General features: G+C 42.5%; 2 protein-coding genes across 4 annotated transcripts in view; one reads left to right on the plus strand and one right to left on the minus strand.

Annotated features, from left to right (window-relative positions):
- LOC124178330 overlaps positions 1-19,080 on the plus strand; it is a 40,467-nt gene extending 21,387 nt beyond the window's left edge. Inside the window, exon 3 of the mRNA XM_046561569.1 lies at positions 18,911-19,080. Within this exon, the coding sequence (XP_046417525.1) occupies positions 18,911-19,080 (170 nt within the window). The remainder of the gene's footprint in view (positions 1-18,910) is intronic.
- Positions 5,527-9,520, minus strand: LOC124177174 (cell wall protein DAN4-like). 3 transcript variants are annotated; one of them, XM_046559266.1, is made up of 5 exons: positions 8,825-9,520; positions 8,233-8,393; positions 6,690-7,088; positions 6,353-6,490; positions 5,527-6,018 (listed from the first exon to the last, which is right to left on the minus strand). In XM_046559266.1, exons 2-5 carry the CDS (start codon positions 8,294-8,296, stop codon positions 5,816-5,818), a joined length of 804 nt encoding a protein of 267 aa, XP_046415222.1. In that variant the 5' UTR covers positions 8,297-8,393; positions 8,825-9,520; the 3' UTR covers positions 5,527-5,815. The 3 variants fall into 3 exon arrangements, with proteins under 3 accessions (XP_046415222.1, XP_046415224.1, XP_046415221.1); XM_046559268.1 differs by lacking the exon at positions 8,825-9,520 and adding an exon at positions 8,579-8,785; XM_046559265.1 differs by lacking the exon at positions 8,233-8,393.
- Positions 19,081-19,471: the final 391 nt, after the last annotated feature.

The following is a 19,471-nucleotide window of genomic DNA, read 5'->3' on the forward strand; positions in this document are numbered from 1 at the left end:
CGGGTTAATCCCGATTCACCTTCGCCCTTACTTAAACCTAGACCAAAATCGCGGAGGATTCTCGTACAAATACGAATAAAATGTGGAAACGAGAAACCTGATGCAGCCTAGACGCGAGTTGAGCCCCGCAAAAATCACTCGTCCGTAATATTGAAATTTTACGACATTTCTGTAATCGTATTTCTAGTCTCCTGATGGGGTTCAGTCAGAGCTTTCATACCGGCATCTGGATTCGAATTTTTGAGGAATTTCTTTCCTTAAATTTTCCTCACTATATTTTTTATTTTTTATCTCTTGCCAACAAGTATACGAAATTCATTTCGAGCTGCGAGTGAATCTGATACGAATAAATTTCCCGTTCTTAAAAACTCCCTCATTCGTTCATTTATTTACCTACTCATCGTGCTTTCTCTTTACGAGTCGATGATTAGCGAGAGAAGGGGGAGGGGGGTTCATCACGGACCGATTCGGAACTCATTAAATTCCGATTGAAGAGTCGAATGTGGCGACCGTTAGACAGTCAGTGATTGTTCGTTGATACGATGAGTAATCATGACAAATAAAAAAAGAGGAAAACAAATTGAAATAATAATTCTGACGAGGTGGACAGAGGCGGTTAATCCGCAGTGATGGTTCATGCATCAGACGTCCGGATACAATATGCGTGCAGTATTTCTTCGGTTAAAAAGGTGGCCGCGATGATTGCCGAAGACGAGATTAATAAACGAAAGTGATTGCTCGATCGGCAAAACGTCACAACGGACGTCGCTTTTCAGTTCTGGCTGCGAATCTCGTAAATGAAGGTACGGTAATAATTGAATTTATACACACGCGGAATAATTGCTTCCCGTAGAATTCAATTAATCCTTCTAACGAATGTGCAATGAAGTCTGCAGCTTTTTAATCACTCACACGTTTTGGTAATTAGGAATTCAAGACAGCGCGCAAATTACTGTAGGCACGTATGTATATCTATACGATCCCGCCCATTTCACTTGACGCACTATCGCCGGTTGGTTTGTTACAAAATTTCTCTAATTCCAAGATCATCTTTTACCTTGGATGTTACAAACTCGTCCGCGCATCTCTGCGCGTGAGATAATTGCCAATTACGAGTATTCGTTTATTTTATTTTTTCTAAAAGTCTTAATTCTCCGTCGCGTTACGAGCTATATGCACATGTATAATTGAGGCTCGAAAGATGCTCCGTTATTATGCTCCGAATGCGGGAACGTGTGGTTAATCTAATTTGCAAAGTAGGTAGTGCGACTAACGCTATGAAATTACGAAAACAATTTCTCACCTCAAGATGCAAACCGCATTATTAACATAACGATGTCACATTTTCCCTTTGAATTGGTAGCCCCATTTCTTACTACGAAACACGAACACACCGGATTAATCCAGGCCTTGTGAATCGGGAACAGCTATCGATTATCAGATTGGAAAATGATGCGATTCTAGGTTTTGCGATTATCGGCGCCGCCGCAGCTCCTTGCATTAATACTTACACCCACAAGGTGCAAATACACCAGAACCCTCGTACCTAATCTGTGTCGGTGACCAAACAGAGCTCGCTGCTTTTTGTTCACTGCAATTATGTACAGAGACTGAATAAATTAGCAGTAAACAAGCACAAAGACGATTCTATACCCGCCCTGTAGAATCCATCTCTCTCTACATACACACACACACACGTGACTGTGTAATAATCTCGCGAGAAATTCATTCCGCGTTGCATTCTATCCGTTTGAGATGGTGCTAATTCCAAGATAATCTCAGAGACTGGCAAAGCACCGATGACTGATTAATTATCATCGCTATCGCTGTAACGAGTTTCAACTGTTTAACTGATAAGAATTATCCACCATTTTTTGGTTCACTGATTTTTTGACTACTTAATATACGTCGTTAGACAAGTTTTTGCGAAACAGCTTATAGAACGATTGGATGTTCGGAATCGTTTCTTCTTTTTCTTCGCTCAATCATGTAAATTCACCAAGTACAGGCAATTTAACGAACCTGACACACATGTGATATTCAACTTTATGCGTTAACAAGATCTTGCATACCAGATCTATCATTGTGTCGAGACTGTAACTTGACTGAAAAATTTTCATTCAATGATCATGTACTAATCGATCAATCGCACAGCCCTGATTAGCATCCAGACGAAAAATATTCTCACTTTCATTGGTTAAGGGTCAATTACGACAAATCGTGTGAATTACTCTCAAATTACTGTAATTATAAAGATTAGAAAACAATTTGAAATCGACGTATTAATTACCGAACACTCAACTATATCAGGAACTGTTCTAAAACGGGAATATATCATCTGTTTGGTAACACTTATTCAGGGTCCTACACTAGTTTTTCTTTTTTTTTCCTTTTTTTCTTGCTAAAAGCATACAAATTGTTGCGCATGGCTTCTCATTGTCATACTCAATGGCGTAGTGCGGGTGATTTTATCTGCCTAAAAATATATTCCGTTTGTTATACAGATCGCGTGACTTGTGCAAAGATGATGCTTTTCATATCGAAGTCACATGTAACCCACATTTCACACGGAAGAAGCCGCTTGTCCACGGTTTTATGCACCGGACTTTCATCTTCCGACATTTCACTGGTTGTCACGTGATATCAAGGATTCCCAAATGAAAATCTGACTTGGAGTAAAGTAAAGTTTTCCCGATTCGCAAAGATCTTGTTGAATTTCAAAGAAAAGTCAAGGACTTACGTGAGTGAATAAAGACGTAATTCCATACGCAAGTTCTTACAAAATAGGCATTTATCTACAGTCAAGACGCTTCAAATCATCGCAAAAGGTACAGCGAGAGCTTTTCTCGGCGATGAAGCACATGCATGAGAAGAAATCGTCGGTGTTCCTACTTCCTTCTAACGTAAACCGAACCGACGCGTCGCAATAAAAGCATTCAAGAACCGCCGCACTGCAAGTGTTACAACCTCTTCACGTTCCATCGTTTTCCAAGCAGCATCCTGCACTCGTATCCAAATTCTACGAGTCACGCCAGACTGGCTGGTCACAGGGTGGTGCTGCTGTTCACGGTAGAGTAACCAAGGGAATCTGCCTCCTCGGAAGGATACAGTTACTCGCTGCTATGTGTCCGGTGTATCCCGATACGTATCCGACGCTCGCAAGACTGAAGCGATGTGTGTGTTTCACAGGGAAACAACAATGCATTATACATGAAGACTCGTTGCGGAAAAGGTTCTTGGGTATATGTATGCAAGTCCGGTTTGATTTCATTCTGACGTGCTCTCCTTATTCGGGGTTGCCGTTTGGCCGTTCTCATGCAAAACTACGTTCACGTCCCTCGTTTTCAGACGAGTGGAAATGTCATCAAAGAGTTTGCATATGCAACACGCGACTGGTGGTTGAAGATGGTCGAGCCGAAAAATTTGGCCCGAAAGTATGATAAGCAGCAGTCTGTAACGAACGTGTTGGACGAAGTACATGGGAACCGACAAAAATCACGTTGCCTCGCATACCGTTACACTTATAACGGGCGCGCTGCGCCATGGGAACAACGTATTTTCCATAATATTAGCCTTTTTTAGATCTTTTTACATACGATTTAAACAGAGCCACAACTCTTCTGCAGTTTCGATTCTCGCCTCGGATGGCAATGCGGATGAGTTAACCTCCGCGTATTTACCACTCCAAGGTGCAACGACCGTCTCTGCGATGAAACTACCGTCGGAGCTTGTGCACGTCATCCTGAAACGGAACACGTTTAGTCTAAGCATCAAGAGTTCGCAGTCCGTATAAAATGAGGAAATAAACGTTCACCAAGATGAACACTGTCGCGGTCTGTTGTCTGAATTCGGTTTTGGTTGAGATCTCGGACGCCGTTATAACCAATAGAAATGGAATGCTCGAGCCACATTTTACAGCGTACTCTTGTTCCAGTACTCAATGCTCTTTCTTTCCTGCAGTGGAATCTACTCGATGAAAATCCGCTCATCTTCTCTCTCCAAAGTCACGAGTACAACAAAGTCGTCCGAGCATTCATTCGCAAGATGAAAACTGATCAAATCTTCAACATTACCGAAGATGAGAAAATTTTTTACCTGATATTGATATGGGGGGCTGGACTGACCATTAACAACAGTTCGGAAATGAAATGTCTGGTGACCTAATCGGTATAGATACCAAGGAGAAGGTAAGAGCTCCAAAAAACTAGATGGTAACGAATCGCCTGCCAGGAAAAGCGGACCCGTCGTTCATTCCTGTGCGTAAAACAGTGCGACGCCTTGGGAGTTCCGAACCAGTGACCAAGTTGGACGAGGCCCGCTGGGTCCTTAGTGTGAAGGTGGTTAGCCACGAGGCGCAATCAATCTGCAATGCGGGACACTAGCGTTTCACTGAGGCGAACTTATTTGAATGGTTGCCGGGTTCCGGATTGGCCTCCCGGCGCGTTATCCTTCGCGGCGTTTGAGAATCTGGGCCAATTTCGCGACGCCGTGACAAAACTGGAATCGCGAATCGAAACCGCGGTGCGTCTCGTGCCTCTCGTTGAGCTCCCATACGCTCGTTCGTACACGTGGCACTGCGGCCGTATCGGACGTGACCAAAGACAAATACCAAAACGGGCCGTTTGCTCGAGGAAAAATATCGCACCCACGTGCAGAATCAAACAATGAATGGCCAGTGTCCGATATTGCATCGGATAATCGCTTCAGTCTGTCAACATCTCTGTTGTACTCGTTAAAATTGAGCTGAAACGAGGCGATAAAGAAGGACTGTTGTGAAAACTTCACCAAGTTTCGATGCCATTGTCTTTAGTAGCTGAGCTATGCTGAATTCATTGGCTCGATGAGAGTCTTCCACGCGTTGTTTCTCCGACAAGCCCGAATGTCAACTACGGAATGATTGTATCGTTAACTACTGATTGCGAGAGTGAAATAAGATATCCAGTGATTGACCCTCTCGCGGAGATCATGCGGCTGTAAAATTTATGGGATATTCAATCATCGCTATGGCTACTTCTTTTAACGGCGTGTCGTTACCGGCGACTACGTCTAGCTAGAGTACACACATTATGGAGGTGGATGTAAGGCGCATCGGTCCGTTACACAAGAGGTAATATCGTAATGGGCGTGATGTATAAGCATCTAGACACACTACATATATCGTTGTTCCATCAGGGAGATTGCTCATCGCGTTGTGACGCGATACGGTGTGCTTATGCCTTAACTTAACCTCCGATAGGCACTTTAATATTTATTAAAACGATGGATCTGAGAAGGTAAACATGTTCAAAAAATATACCTTGCATGAAAATGAACGCGTTATTCGATTGAGTCGTGGTTTTACTTGGATTACCTCTTTCCTGCTGGGATTATTATTACCGAACAAATATTATATTACTCGAATTTATGGATCGGTTACACTATTCGCTCTTTCTCCGTCCCATCTCAAATTCCAGACGATTTTTTCCTACACCGCTTTAAACATCGGTCATCGTACTGGTGGTTTAGAGAGCGTGAGACCAGGGACTTTGGTTGGTAAAATTTTATTTCACTGAATAGTCAATCTTTTTTACACATAAAAATGATCCTCGATCATATACCTACAAATATTTACGACTACCGATGTTGAACAGAGCAGCATATTTTGTATTTGTGGTAAGCTGAAATGAGTTAGGAATACTTAATTATACTAACGATATTACGTGATAATTTGTGCTCCTCTAAAACTAACTTTTGAATTGAGAAACCTATTCCCAAAATCTGGTCAGAATAGATTCAGCTGATAGTTATTGAAATACTCTGTAAGATAACGAGCAGGTTATCTCGTCAAAACTAACATGGTTAACAATACAAACGCTGATGAAATTCCGGACAAGTTATTTCCGGACGAATTGCAACCGTCTTCTGTGCAAGTTTCGCAGGTTGACAAATTTAGGCTGGGATAATTAGCCTCTTGCAAGCTGTCGCAGGCCGTCGAATCCATCGTTACGCAGCCTCGCTCTGTCACTTCTGTCTCGTTTACTGTAAAGAAAGATAAAACGAGTCGAATGAAATCCAGATTTGTGGAAAATTCCTAAAGCCACGGGCACACCTTCGACTATTCGCACGCCGAAAATGTAGAGTTGGCAGGGTGATGCAAAGACCGTGGGATATGGAAACAAGGATTACGGATTACGAGCAGTGTTGAAAAAACACTTTCGGGGAGAAAGCTCGAGGAAATTATTCACGCGATGCAACCATTTTACAGCCCGCGATCTTCGGAAGTAAAATATCGAAGAGCTCTCGACGAGTCTCTTTCACAGTCGACGTTCCGTCGGACCGTGCCATTAATTGACCCTGAAATCAGTCAACTTACCGACCACAGTTAGCGTGTAGCAGGCAAAACTTTCCGCAGTGTCTCTGATCACTCGTACAACTTGCTCGGTGTTTCCCGACGCCAGTAATCGACTGGCATTCCCTTCCACTGTCAATAACGTCGTCGTTAAAGTGCCCTCTGAAAAACATTGCAAGGGAATACCAAGTGATGAAAGTTTTCAACGTCAATTTCAAGACAATTGACCGCATGTTTTTCTCCGTATAAATTGAAATTTGCAATCGTACAAGCCGTTTTTGGAAGTGATCGCAAGTCCTGACTCGTACGCATCGTTCTGCAAAATAAGCAAGCGATTGATTCAGCTGTGTTTTCACCCTACCGTCAGCTGCTCTTGACGTTGATGTTTCGGTTGTGTTTGTCTCCGAAGATTCGGAAACGGTTGTCGAGGTAGAGGAGAGAGTTGCCACCGAAATCGTCGACATCGGATTCTCCGTTTCCGTAACCAGCGTCGTCGATTTCGACGTCGAATTTGACAATGTAGATTCCGTCGATGAATCGGAAGTGGCATCCGTCGTCACTGTGGTCTCGGTGGTCTCGGTATCCTCGGCGGTCATTGTTTCGGTGGTAATGGAGGTCGTGCTCGAGTATTCGGCGACGGTGGTCGTGGTCAAATCGGAAACCTCCGATGAGGAACAGGTAGTCGGTGTTAGGCCGGATAAGGACGAAGTGCAGGCCGAGTTATCGAGGGACGTGCAGACGTAACATTCCAGCGAAGACCCTGGAGAAATGTTTCCGTCTTATTGCGATGAGTGAAAAATGACTAAGAGGCTATTAACGTGGCATTTCCGGTACGAGTGTGTTAATGAGTTTTATTTTTTTTTCCCCCGATGCGCGAAATGATTACGCCCTTATCTTTCAGCTTATCTTTACGTGAAAGGTGTGCTAAATTTTTCCTGATTATCAAAACTAACGCTTCTCTCACTGATATAGGCGTGGATACGCCTCGTGTAATCAGCCTTTTTGTAATCGTAATGAAAATCGATCGTGACTCGAGATTCACTCTTTGAAAAATTGGGGAAGCACTGCAGATCGCAAGATATATTAATTTCAGAAAATATCGAAGAGAGAGTTTGAGACATATTAATGAAGTTTCAAGATTTACTAAATCCATGTCAATTTATTGTCTACCGAGTATTGTTGATGTCCTTATTTGTAAATGAACAAATTACCAGTTTGGGACAATGTTAAAATTGTTGAAAAAAAAGAACAGCTTATTCGTCAAAATGACTCTGTTTAAAAAATAGTTATCTACAATATGTTTATGTACACCATTAGCCTTTCGCATGAAAAATTGAAATTGGCTCGACAATCAAATTGAAGCGTTACTAACGATGAGTCGTAATGCTAAGAAATAATGAATTGTTAATTTTGACCCTGTATGAAAATCGCCAATCACCGATAACGACTTGACTAAAATAAATTGAAAAAGACGGTTACTCGTATTACTACTTTTTTTTTCTCGTTAATCTGGTAGTTAATTGACTACTTTCTTTTATAATATGATTACGCAATGTTTCCGAACATGCATTTTTCCAGACCTTTGTCGACGTTGACTTATACCTTCAAATAAACCTCTTTCGCCGCTCTCGATATTTATTTCACAATCATTAAAGGAAACAGAAGACTCCGTTCGAAATCCGTTTTCATAAATGATATCCGCTTACCGCTTCTGAGTTGTTCAAACTCGTCTTAAAACTTCTTAATAACAACAAAGGATAGAACAGAGAATGTTTCATTTCAAATACGAGATGCCTGTAAATTCTTAAACGAGGAGAGAGTCGCTCCAAAAATCACGAAATATAAACAAACGTTTCGAACGATTTTTACCACGGTCTATACAATTTCACCTATAATTTACTCACCATTGTCTAAGATGGAGACGACGATAATTACAAACAACGAGCGAGTGATTCCGTTCCCGAACATTTTCACGTGCGGCTGGAAACCCGTCTATGGAATATCTGCATTTCGGAGAGTGAGGGCAACGAAACTTATCGCGGATCGTCAAACACCCAGAGATAACCTTCGGACGATATAGCGATATCAGTTTTCGATCAATACCATTGCCTAGGTGAAACACGATTAACGGCTAAACAAGAAATTGAGTATTGCACCCTTGTTTGTCCAGCTCGCCAGATACGGCAATAATGACGATGTTCGAAACTACGTTGATATTTTCATCAAGGTCGACGTGAAAATCGCACTCACCGTTTCGCTAGGTCGTAAAAATCGTAAATGATCGAACAATGAGTTCCTTGCGGTATTTTTAGACGCGACGATCGTCGATGTTCCCTAAATTTGTCGCCAATTCGCGTATTGCGATTAATTACGCCTTAGCAAAAATTTATTCCGCGTACGCATTCGACTCCGCAACCTCTGGCTCATTGAAACTGCGAGGCAGTTCGCACGTAAACGACTCCGGGATCTCGGATGGCAAAAATAAGCGTTACTTGCCTTGACATATGAACTCCCACGCCTGTTTACCCTTGAGATGTTCGCGTCTCTTATTCGTTCCTTGCAGCACGATCTTTGCGCAATGACTTTTGCCGCTCATACACCTGCAGTTATTTAATTCCAGAACCGCCACATGCCGGATACGAACCGAAAAATCGTGATAATATCATAATACCGACTCGCCGATCGCCGTTCGCGATAACTTTCTCGACTCGAATCAGCAACACGTCGAGTGATCTAACCGCTGATTTGTCGGGTCTGGCAATTCGACCTAAGGACGAATAAATTACAGATGTGAAATGTACTTCTTCTCCGAAACATCCCGCGTGATGGATGACGGTGAAAGTTACCCAACAGTGAACTACGGAATTACGCAGATTTCTGACCACCGGAGTCACGTTTCGTGCGGTATTCACGCCGCGTCGTATTTCAGAAGAAACTGAACTGAATTAGCATGACTATGCTCGCGGAAATTTCTTCAGGATCGTCGGGATGGTTGCGAACGTTGAATCACGCGTTCATAAACACCATAACGAAACCACGATCAGACAAAATTATGTAACGATTTGAAAAGTCATCGCAAGAGAAACGGCGAAAATTGCGCGGAGTGATCGCCGATTCCTTCTTCCTCAATATTCGCACAGCATAAATGCAATTCCACGTTCGAATCTCGTCGCTGCTGAAATCTTGACTGGCTCGAGGCGCGTTTCGACATTGAAAAGTCGTCCTGGCTAGCCGTATAATATACCGGCAATTTGCGATGAGGTCAAGTTCAGAACGTGCTTGAACCGCGTAACTATTTAAATTACGACTTGCCTACTTTTTCCATGTACGCCTCCATTCGAGAATTTACGCGGATACTTTATAGGAGTTTATGACTCACTTGTCAGATTCGTGTTGTTTACGAAGATCGCGGTTGTGCAGAATAGACCGCTCTGAAATTTATTGCAGAGACAATTGAAACCGTGTTTTCGAATAAAGGATCCTTGAAAATAATCGTTCACATCCATTTTTAGCCTCTAATCTTAGGCTAACTATTTCTTCATATTTCAATTACAGCCTGTTCTCAAAAATACCTAGAAAACACGATGCTCGATCGTTTCGGGATTAGTTCCGATCATCTGGCTTATCGGAATGCGAAATACACACTCAAGGACATCGAAATTGACGAGGAGGAAAAAGTGAAAATCTACTAAAGCAAATTTATTTTTTTTGCAACAAAAAAAGGTGCTCCTGAGGTGCAATGCCATGTATCACATATTATCACTTGTAATAATTACAAAATAAGTTTGCTTCAATTGAAGATTAATTGAATGACATGATTTTATAGCAGCTGAAATGCTTCACGAAAAAACAAACCGACAATATTTTGGGATAAGTCTAGTATTTTAATGTTAATCTCGAAAAAAGTATATTCTTATATAATTTCAACTTTAACTTTGAATAACTTTTGACAGAGTTGAGTTACTAACAAGTTACGAGACTTTTTTTGTATAACTTTACAGATATGCATCGGACATTTATATACATTATATACATTCGGAAATAACTAAAATTATTTTCGCGTCTTAATTAAATGGAAAATGGAAAATGGCGTTCAGGGACCACTAAATCTTGACTTTAAGGGCTCAAATTATAACAGGCGTCTTATTTCCTCTTCTTACAACTATGAAACGTGTGTCTTTGAAAAAAAACAAATAGTCGATTGTTTTGGACCATCCTACTGTATGTGCACCAATTTTTTCCAGCGGTTCCCCGATTATTAGTGGGAATTAGTGAATTTTGACTGATTCAAGTTTAGAGAGTGTCACTTCAAGACCTCACGATTCTACCATTCGAGAAGAAGGTAGGCATTGTTCACCTGTCCTGTCCCTCCGTTTCCAGGAACGCCTCTTCCATAGTCGAGTTATCACGCTCTGCAGCCTTCCCGGCTTAATTGTCCTGTGCCTGCCAACAATGCCGACGCCAATTTTGTAATTTCGCAATTTTCCGACCTCAGCTCACCGCCTGCTGCTCAATCAAGTCACAGGAAGCCGCGGAAATGAGCGGGGGCATCATTACACCCATACGTGATCATTCGATCCTTCCTAGTTTCTACACTGTTGTAACGATCACCGACTTGCCTCGAACGTGTTATACGAGAACGGAGGTGAGGTGTCCGCGGTTTTGGATATCATCTTGCCTCGATCTGACTTGAAAATACTCACGCGAGACTTCCGTTTCGTCACGAATTTATGAGCCGTGAAGTGAATTCCTCTCCGAGCGAATTGAACTGAGTTATCAGCGACACATCGCGTTGGACTAATTCGTGAGGATTATGACATTGGTGCAAGAACCTTTTAAGTTCCCATTGAGGTATTATTGTGCATCTAGTCCCACGATTAATCAACGCATACAACATCTCCGAAGTATCCAGCGTGTCCTTCCTGCCGATGGTTTCTTCCGACAATCTTAAACAATTTTCAAGTTCGTAACTCACTTCGAGCCGGAAGGTTACCACAAGTTTTCGACACTACCTTGAATCAGACGGCTCGTGGTAGTTCAAATTAAAGTATTTGTAAGTTTGAAAAAACCACTCATCACTCTGGGCAGCAATATTTTCCACTATTCGTCTACTAACATTCTTCATGGATTGAAACATTGGATAAAACACGTGCTCGAATATTGAAATACGGACGTTATGCGAGACTGAATTAAAACTTTCCCACAACTTGTCTTCCAGGCGGGGTAAAATCCTCGAAGGGTAAAAAAGCTGTACCACCTACCTACTGCTCCGCAACGTCCGATGTGTTTTATTAGAAAAATGCAATGCATACAAAGGAGGAAGCTTTGCATTCCTACCTGCGAGGATTCCGCCATTCCTCAGAGCGCAGGACCCGCAGGTTTTCCTTATTCATTCGTCTCAGTTTCAGCCCGTCGACATCGTTTCAATTACTCCTCGGTTTGTCCGACGCGGCTTCTCTTACAAATGCAAATTCGCCCGCCGCTTCCGCTCGACTTTCCGGAGACAATTTCTCCGCGCCGCGTGGCAGCGTCTCCGACTCCTTGCAGCCTTCCACGCTTTCATCCCCAAGGATTTCACCCCTCGGCCGATACCCGCACAGACGTCCGGAATACCTTCGCTCCTCGTATCTCACCGTCGAATATAATCTTGTATACTTTTTCGGAGCGTAATTCAACCCTCCTCCCCGCAGAAACGGCCGCTTCAATTGGTCTGACGACGGTCGGTTCCGGCCCCTAACATCTGCGAGGGATGCTGCGGTCTATCGCTGATAAAAATTTCATTTGTTACGGTGACTAGAAAAATTCAGTAAAACAGATGTCGTTGAAAAAACTGTTTGAATATTGTTGGAATTACGAAACACGAGGTACGCCTAACCATTTTTCACTATTGTCGATCCTTTTTCGGTAATTGAAACGCAAAATCAGTTTGTTCGGTTTACTGTACTTTTTTAGTTAAAAAAGTCTTTAACGTCAATTTATTGTTGCACAAGCATTAAATTTTCGCAACAGTTGCAAGAAAATATAGCAACAGTGATCGTAACGAGAAATAATAGTAACGGATACTGGACTTTCCGGTAACAGCTACAAAACCAATCTTCATTTTGTACCTAGAACTACATTTTTCGATTGTGGTAAAAAACGAAAATAGTTGAGGACTGAGCGGTAACCGGAACAAAAATGTCTCTCAGTCTAAGGGATGACTCTTAGTCCGGGTGCGTAATGATTTTACCCGACATAAATGAAACGAGTGTAATTCGGGTAATGAGCACGTGAGCTGATTTCGGAGTTCGCAAATTTCGGCCAGGGTCGAAATGCCCTGAATATCGATTGTACAGTCGGAATTTCGACCCTCGGGACCGCGGATGCGATCATTGGAGATACGATGGTCAGTCTGGATCCTGACCGTTTGAAATTCCAAATTCCAGATCCTCGGTGTTACGGGGTCTGGATGCTTCCTTTCGACCATCTGTCAATTTTTGGGATCAAGAAGAGCGTCTCGGAACCGGAATCCGACAAATATTTGCGAACACGAGGGGCTCGTCTCCAGAGACGCGATATTGTAGATGTTACGGTTTCACGAGGTGAGAGAGACGGCTTTTAGCGGGGTTTATCTAAACGATATTAACCGATCCTGAGACTTCATCCAGAACACCGCGTCGTCATTTCCCGAGGGAACGCGGTGTATTCGGCTTTTTGCTTCCTCTCGCTTCCCGGTCAATTTTCAATGCCGCGAGTTGCGGTACAGGCAGATGGAAATGACGATATCTTGAACTGAATGTTTATTGACGGAACGCCGTCGGCGATCATCCAACAACGAGTTTTGCCGGGCGACGCGGAATCAAGTATCCGAAATGCCAAACACGTGGCGAAAGTGAGCCAATTTTTATTCATCTCGGCCGTGCTCATTTTGTGTTGATACTGGTTTTCCATTCATTTGATTCAGTGCCTTTGGCTACGCGTCTCCATTTCTCCGCCCAAAGGGCTGAAAAATTATTCGTTCTCACCTGTTTTCCGTATCGATTGGCGCAGGTAACTCACTGAAAGATTTTTTAGAAGCCAGCTGAACCTGGAGTAATTCAATCGAGATAAAATTGGGTTTCAAAAAATTTTGTGCTTCCGATAATGTTGGAATATATTAGAGTTGAGTTGCGACTCGTCGAGGCAACTTATTCTCGTAATCTTACAAGAAACTGATAATTTCATCGACCGCATTACTCATATTCCGTTTACATAAAAATTGATAAATCGTCGCAAGAGCAGGACATTATCGTCTGACACGAGTGGTTGTTTGTCGTTCCAAGTTTTCGGCCTTTACCTACGATGCGATACTCAATAAAATACATTTCGTCGAGAGATAGAGAATTATTTATAAACTTGACTTCCTTTCACTTTCAATAGCGTTCGATTTACGTAACGATAAATTCATGCTCGGAATTTGATCAAGATTACTCCTTCTATTTTTTATTCAGAGTTGAAAATATGTAAATACGTAAACAGTTGTTTGGAAACTTGAAAGTTTTCAGTGATATCGACTCAGCAGAAAATAGCACGGAGTGCCTGTAATCTCTAAGCCCTTCCAGTCACAGCGACGGTTCATTGTTCTTTTTTTTCCCTTCAAGTAAAGGTATCTTCGGTTCACCCAGAACAGATAAAAGTACTCTGTATACACACGACGGTATGCACGAGGGGAGACAAAAATAGACTTGACTCATTTAAACGATAATCTTCCGAGAACAGACTTTGATATCGTCACCCTAATATAACCTTACACACCTTGGGCTCCTCGATCGCTAGAAGGCTTTAGACCGTGGAAGCAGCTTGATATGGAACTATCGACTGTTATCCAGAATGGATAGCAGCGTCCGTCGAGTCCAGGTGAGGTTTGACCACGGGACAGAATGCCATCGTGGGCGTATAAAGTCGTTGACATCTTCCCGCATCCCGGTAGGTTTAGATGGCGGTTTGAGGAGGTCGTTCGATTCATTGTTATTCCGATGAGCTCTTCCACGTCGGGAGTATAGATGAGCTCCGGTGCTTACCCTGAGGAAAACGTTTCGTCTTTCTCGGGAGCAAACCGTAATTGAATATGTATCCTGGGTTCAGGTATTCTGAACGAACGCTGTTGCTTCTACGCCCTGATACGTCCGCCTCTCGAAACCCCCAACGATTCGCATGGAATCGTATACGTCCTTTTTCAGGATTAGCTTACAATTCTACACAGATAGGAGTTCTTAAAATTTGGTGTAAATTTTTCAATGCTCAGGTAGACGAAGCTCGAAACTATTTTTGGCAATGGTTTATGTTCGGCAGTCGTAGACTCCAACATTTCATTTCCAAGGTCATTTATGTACATCACTGCTGTGTAATAGATTCCACGAAACTTACGCATCAATCGTTTTCAGCATTGCTGGATTGGTTTTTGGAAACATTGTCAAGATTTCATCATTTTCGTGAAAACAAGGGAGCACTTTCCAGTTGCCACGAAGTAAGATACAGGATATTCGTAAAACCATTTCGTTAGCTGTACGTACTAAACTCACTTTCATTCATGACGATTATCAAAAGTCATTGTATCCTATGCGGTAATGTGAATTCCCAGAAGAATGTGATCTTGGACTTGATACGTCACTTATACCATCAAAATAGTCATTGCCACGATAGAAATATCTTGAATTGATATTTGATCATTTTAACTAACCGACCCTGCTCCATGATAGATTGTTAATCATTAGCAAATATTGAAAACTCAATGATGATCACTGAAAATGAGTCGCTGCTATAAGTTTGTAAATAACGTCCAACTCTTAGGCAAATATCGCATTCCCAAAACGGTCGGACTCTACACGAATTGACGCAACTTTGAAGACAGTTGCAACGTCTAATGATCATTATGCCCACGGCTCGTTAGCCGCATATTAGAAAGAAGATCAGGTTACATTAGCGCAAGCCTGCAACGTCGTAATTACGTAGCAGATATTATCGGGCCACCATTAACGTTCAGGATTTCTGCAGTTTCGAGAAGCGCGATGTATGAAAAGTATACATATAGCAAGGTAGTATAATAAGCGTAAATTCTAGTTGCAAGTGTTCGTATCGCACCAGCAGACTGCGCATGGGTATATTTATTCAGCAGGTGTGTAGGTATCTACATGGATGCGGACGCGGGTGGAAAGCCTCGAGTACATCTACCTCACATATATAAATAGAGTGACGACGTTGCACCGGGAGCATGGGAATGCAAAGGAACGAGAATTCACGGCTGCACGAGCTCGTAATAAGCCAGGAAACAGTTCGGAATGGTTCTGAATATCCTTTCCGGGCAATTTAATGGCTGGCTTCTTCTCCGCCGTAATTTCCAGCATTTGAAAATATCCGTAACGTGAAAAATTTGGCGCTTGTCTTTGACTCAACTACGATTCTGTTACGGTAAACAATCCAGTCCACATGGTGTCCAGTGATCCCGGAAACGTCCGTTAATTTTGCTTGTCCTTCAAAAGTCCTGGAAATTGTCCTGGAAATATCCTCGAATTTGTTACGGATTTTTTACCAAACACCACGGTCCAGTGGCGCAATTGACAGCTTCTGGTGTCAGTTGATGGATCCAACCACCATAAGAGACAGCATCGAATGGTGTGATTGGCTAGTGTAAATACAAATGGAGTAATTTTATCCCAATATCACACGGCTGATGAATGCAAATTATACAAATGCAAATGGAGATGAGTTTGGATAAGGAGTTTGGTGTCAGGTCAAGCTCGTAATTAACTGAAAAGTACCTGAGCGCTACTGCAGGGTGTGTAAATAAGGTATTCAAAACCGCAGACTTAGCTTGTCTAATTAAGTGAGGCTAGAGTGAGAGATGATCTTACAAGACCGTGAGAAAAATCTAATCACATCCAGGTGTTTCTGAAGTGGTAATTTTCAATCCACATGGACGCGTGGACCGCGTCGTATTTAGCGAATAAATAATGGACTGTACGGCAACAGCGTGACTTTGACATAGATTTTTCTTATCTGAGATCTGCGTACCCACCTGCCGCGATGTCTTAGCTCCGGTTCGCCCGTTAGCCGAATCAGTTCATCTCCGCCTTCCGTATCTCTCTGATACCTGTCGTGCGCCTTTAGCGGCTAATACGCAGCGACTGTAACGTGGCTTGGTAGCTGCTTGCCAGGACTGTAATAGCCAATTCCATCGACTTGATCCACGCCAAAATGACGACCTAGGAACGGACTGTGGATCGGCTTCGAAACAATCGTCTATTGAACACTTATCGGTGTTCTAGATCTCGCCGATTCCCTCCCGCCAGGTGGAATCACGATTCGACTTCCTCGTGCTCTTGGAGACAATCTTCAAGACGCTTTGGCGTCTCGTGAGAGTCTGATAATGATGTGCGAAATGTCGATTATGCTCGTCTTGCTGAACTCCTTGAGAAATCCTCCGCATCAGACTCCATTTCGCGATGAAAGAAGTCGTTCTGGGCTTTGATCGCTCGAATTCCAAGCTGGATCAGGTAACGAGCAGCCGTCCGGATGACGAGACGTCGTTCCTTTGACTTTTCTCGGCGAAGACAGAGCCGCGTTAGACCATGGAAAAGGAACTCTTGTGACAGATGATGCGGTAAGTTGGGCTTACAGGATCTGACTACGTGTAGTAGGAGCATTTACCGTTTCAACATTCCTCGATTCTGCTGAGAATTCACGCGCAAGAATCCAGCTTCCATTATTCGATGGACGCCATCCATGGTCTATGGCCTCTGAGGCGACTGTGGAGGGGAATTTTTCCCTTCGTACTTACCTATCGACAAGTTACTTAGACGCGATGACACTTCTCTCTGGCGGACCTGACGACCCACATAGAATATTGCAATGGTCCTGATAAATTATCACTTCAGGTTTATCAGCGGCTCCTATGTAGTTTCAAGACGACGTGTAATCCGACGGTACGGAATCTCATTTATCGACGTTATCCACGGTGCTGTGAAGTCCGTTGCTCGTTTGTGTTTATTTATCTCCGATGTGTTACACCGGGCGTGAAATATTCTAGGATTCTTTCACTGTCAAGAATTTCAGGGGGGACAATGGATAGAATTTGTAAACGGATATTACCCCTTGGTCCCGAACGCATTACTATGCATAGGTGCATTCGTATGCCCGATTCCTGCCAGCGTGTGTTTCGACCTCCCCTTTTTTCCAGCTGCATGGCTGCAGCCGAATAAGAGTTTGAGAAAAATTTCTAGCTGTTCGGAGACTCGAGACATCGTATAAAATAACTCGCAGATGATTGAATATTTCAGAAAAATCAGAGATTTTCATTTCTCATATTTTATCACGACTAGCTGTTCGGGTGAATTTTCATACAGGAGGATAAATATTTCAAACGACAATCACGTTTGTTGAAAAGTTTATTTTCGTCAGAAAATAAACAAGAATAATTGAGGCGTCGAGAAGTTTTATTCTAATTAAAAAATGTTAAACGGAATTAGGTATCTGAATTTAAAAAGTGACCAACTTATTTGCTTATTTACAAAAATTCATTTAAGAAACCGTGCCTTTCTTGATTATTGAATGGAATTTATTTTTGCCTTCAAGCTGCCCGAATCAGCAACGATTATGTTTAATTTGGACACTGAATACGTGTAGGTGATAAATATGGAAAAAAAACGGCCGATAAATTCGTCAGAACATCAAGGCCTGTTCGTTTCATCGAAAAGATAGTTAGACATTCGTTACAAGTATCTCTGACTTGTATTTTGCAGCTTAGACTTTTACGACTAAATTTATTTCGTTAATTCCGTTACGATTTAAGGTGAAGGTTGAAGGGCGGTCTTGCGTAACAAGAATCTCGCGTTTCTTTCCTTTGAGAACCACGCAACCTGGATCACTAAATCTAGATCTGGAAGGTTAACAAGAACGCAAAGCCCCGTCCCGATACTATCTCCCTCACGTCATGGTGTTTAATTACAAACTACACTCCCGCAGATCACTGAGTACGTGTTCTCCGTCGCGCTTTTGTCAAACTCGGTCCCGGTCGGCAAGCCACAATAATTTCACACACATCCGAACTCGTCGTCATCTGGACTGATTGTCAGTGAAAAAGGATGAAAAAAAGTCCGTTCATCCCGTCTTTGTTGGTTTTTTTACTCGTACAGCTTCCAATGGTAACGTTTCGGCTTTTTTTATACACTTTACTCTCTTCAATCGTATCATCAATCCATTCTCTCGAATGATTCAGATCCGCGTTAGTAAAAAAGTTAAAATAAGAATCCTTGAAACAGATGAATATTTCAAACACCGTAAGATTGCCGTTAATTTCAGTAACTTTTGCAACTGAAATTGAACAATTCGTTCTCTAATTCCGGGCCGAAATGGCCGGGGGAATTCTCGTGAACCCGACCGTTGTGTGGATCGTAATAATTTAGACTGCGGGAAACTACGAGACCCAGTTTCCACGACACGGTGAAAAGCTTCTCGTTCTGCCTACATTTATATTCTTTTCTTCGGACTACCCAGTTACCCTCGGTACAATTTTGACGTCAGATTCATTTCACCGAGTAATTTGATCTAATTTTTATGTAAAAGCAGGGATTCAAGGCTCGGCTGTAAAAGAAAACAAGGAAATGGAAAGCGGGAAATTCATCTGGAAGAACTGCTCAAACCCAAAGGTTTTGAATACTCGTAAGTGTCATCAACAATCTTTGACTAGCTGTACCGAAGCCTTGGAACTAAAAATAAAAGTTTTATTCTCTTTGTAATTGTAACTCATCCAGTCACCCAAGAACGAAATTTCAAACATCTCTGCGTAGTCTGGATAAAATATTCTGAGCACAATGTGAGTGGGAGACTTTTTTCCTGGCGAAATAACGCTGGTCTTTGAAAATCCTGACGAACTCATCGTTTCGCTGGTAAATAATGCGGAACGGATTTACCGGGGTGAAACAGTTTTCTGGATGCTCGAGACTCGAGGGTAAACGTCAGGCTGAAATTGAGGCAAAATTAACCGGCCAACGAGGAAGAATGTGCCAGAATCCCGTGTCCACAAAATTCTCGGCACTTAACCCGAAATATCTCCAAAACTGGCGGTAAAACAGGCTTGGAATTGTTATTGGAGTTTGGGAGTGAGATATGTGTAAGGCGAAATATGGG

The sequence above is a fragment of the Neodiprion fabricii genome, chromosome 3 (assembly GCF_021155785.1).
Source record: "Neodiprion fabricii isolate iyNeoFabr1 chromosome 3, iyNeoFabr1.1, whole genome shotgun sequence".
Classification (NCBI taxonomy): domain Eukaryota; kingdom Metazoa; phylum Arthropoda; class Insecta; order Hymenoptera; family Diprionidae; genus Neodiprion; species Neodiprion fabricii.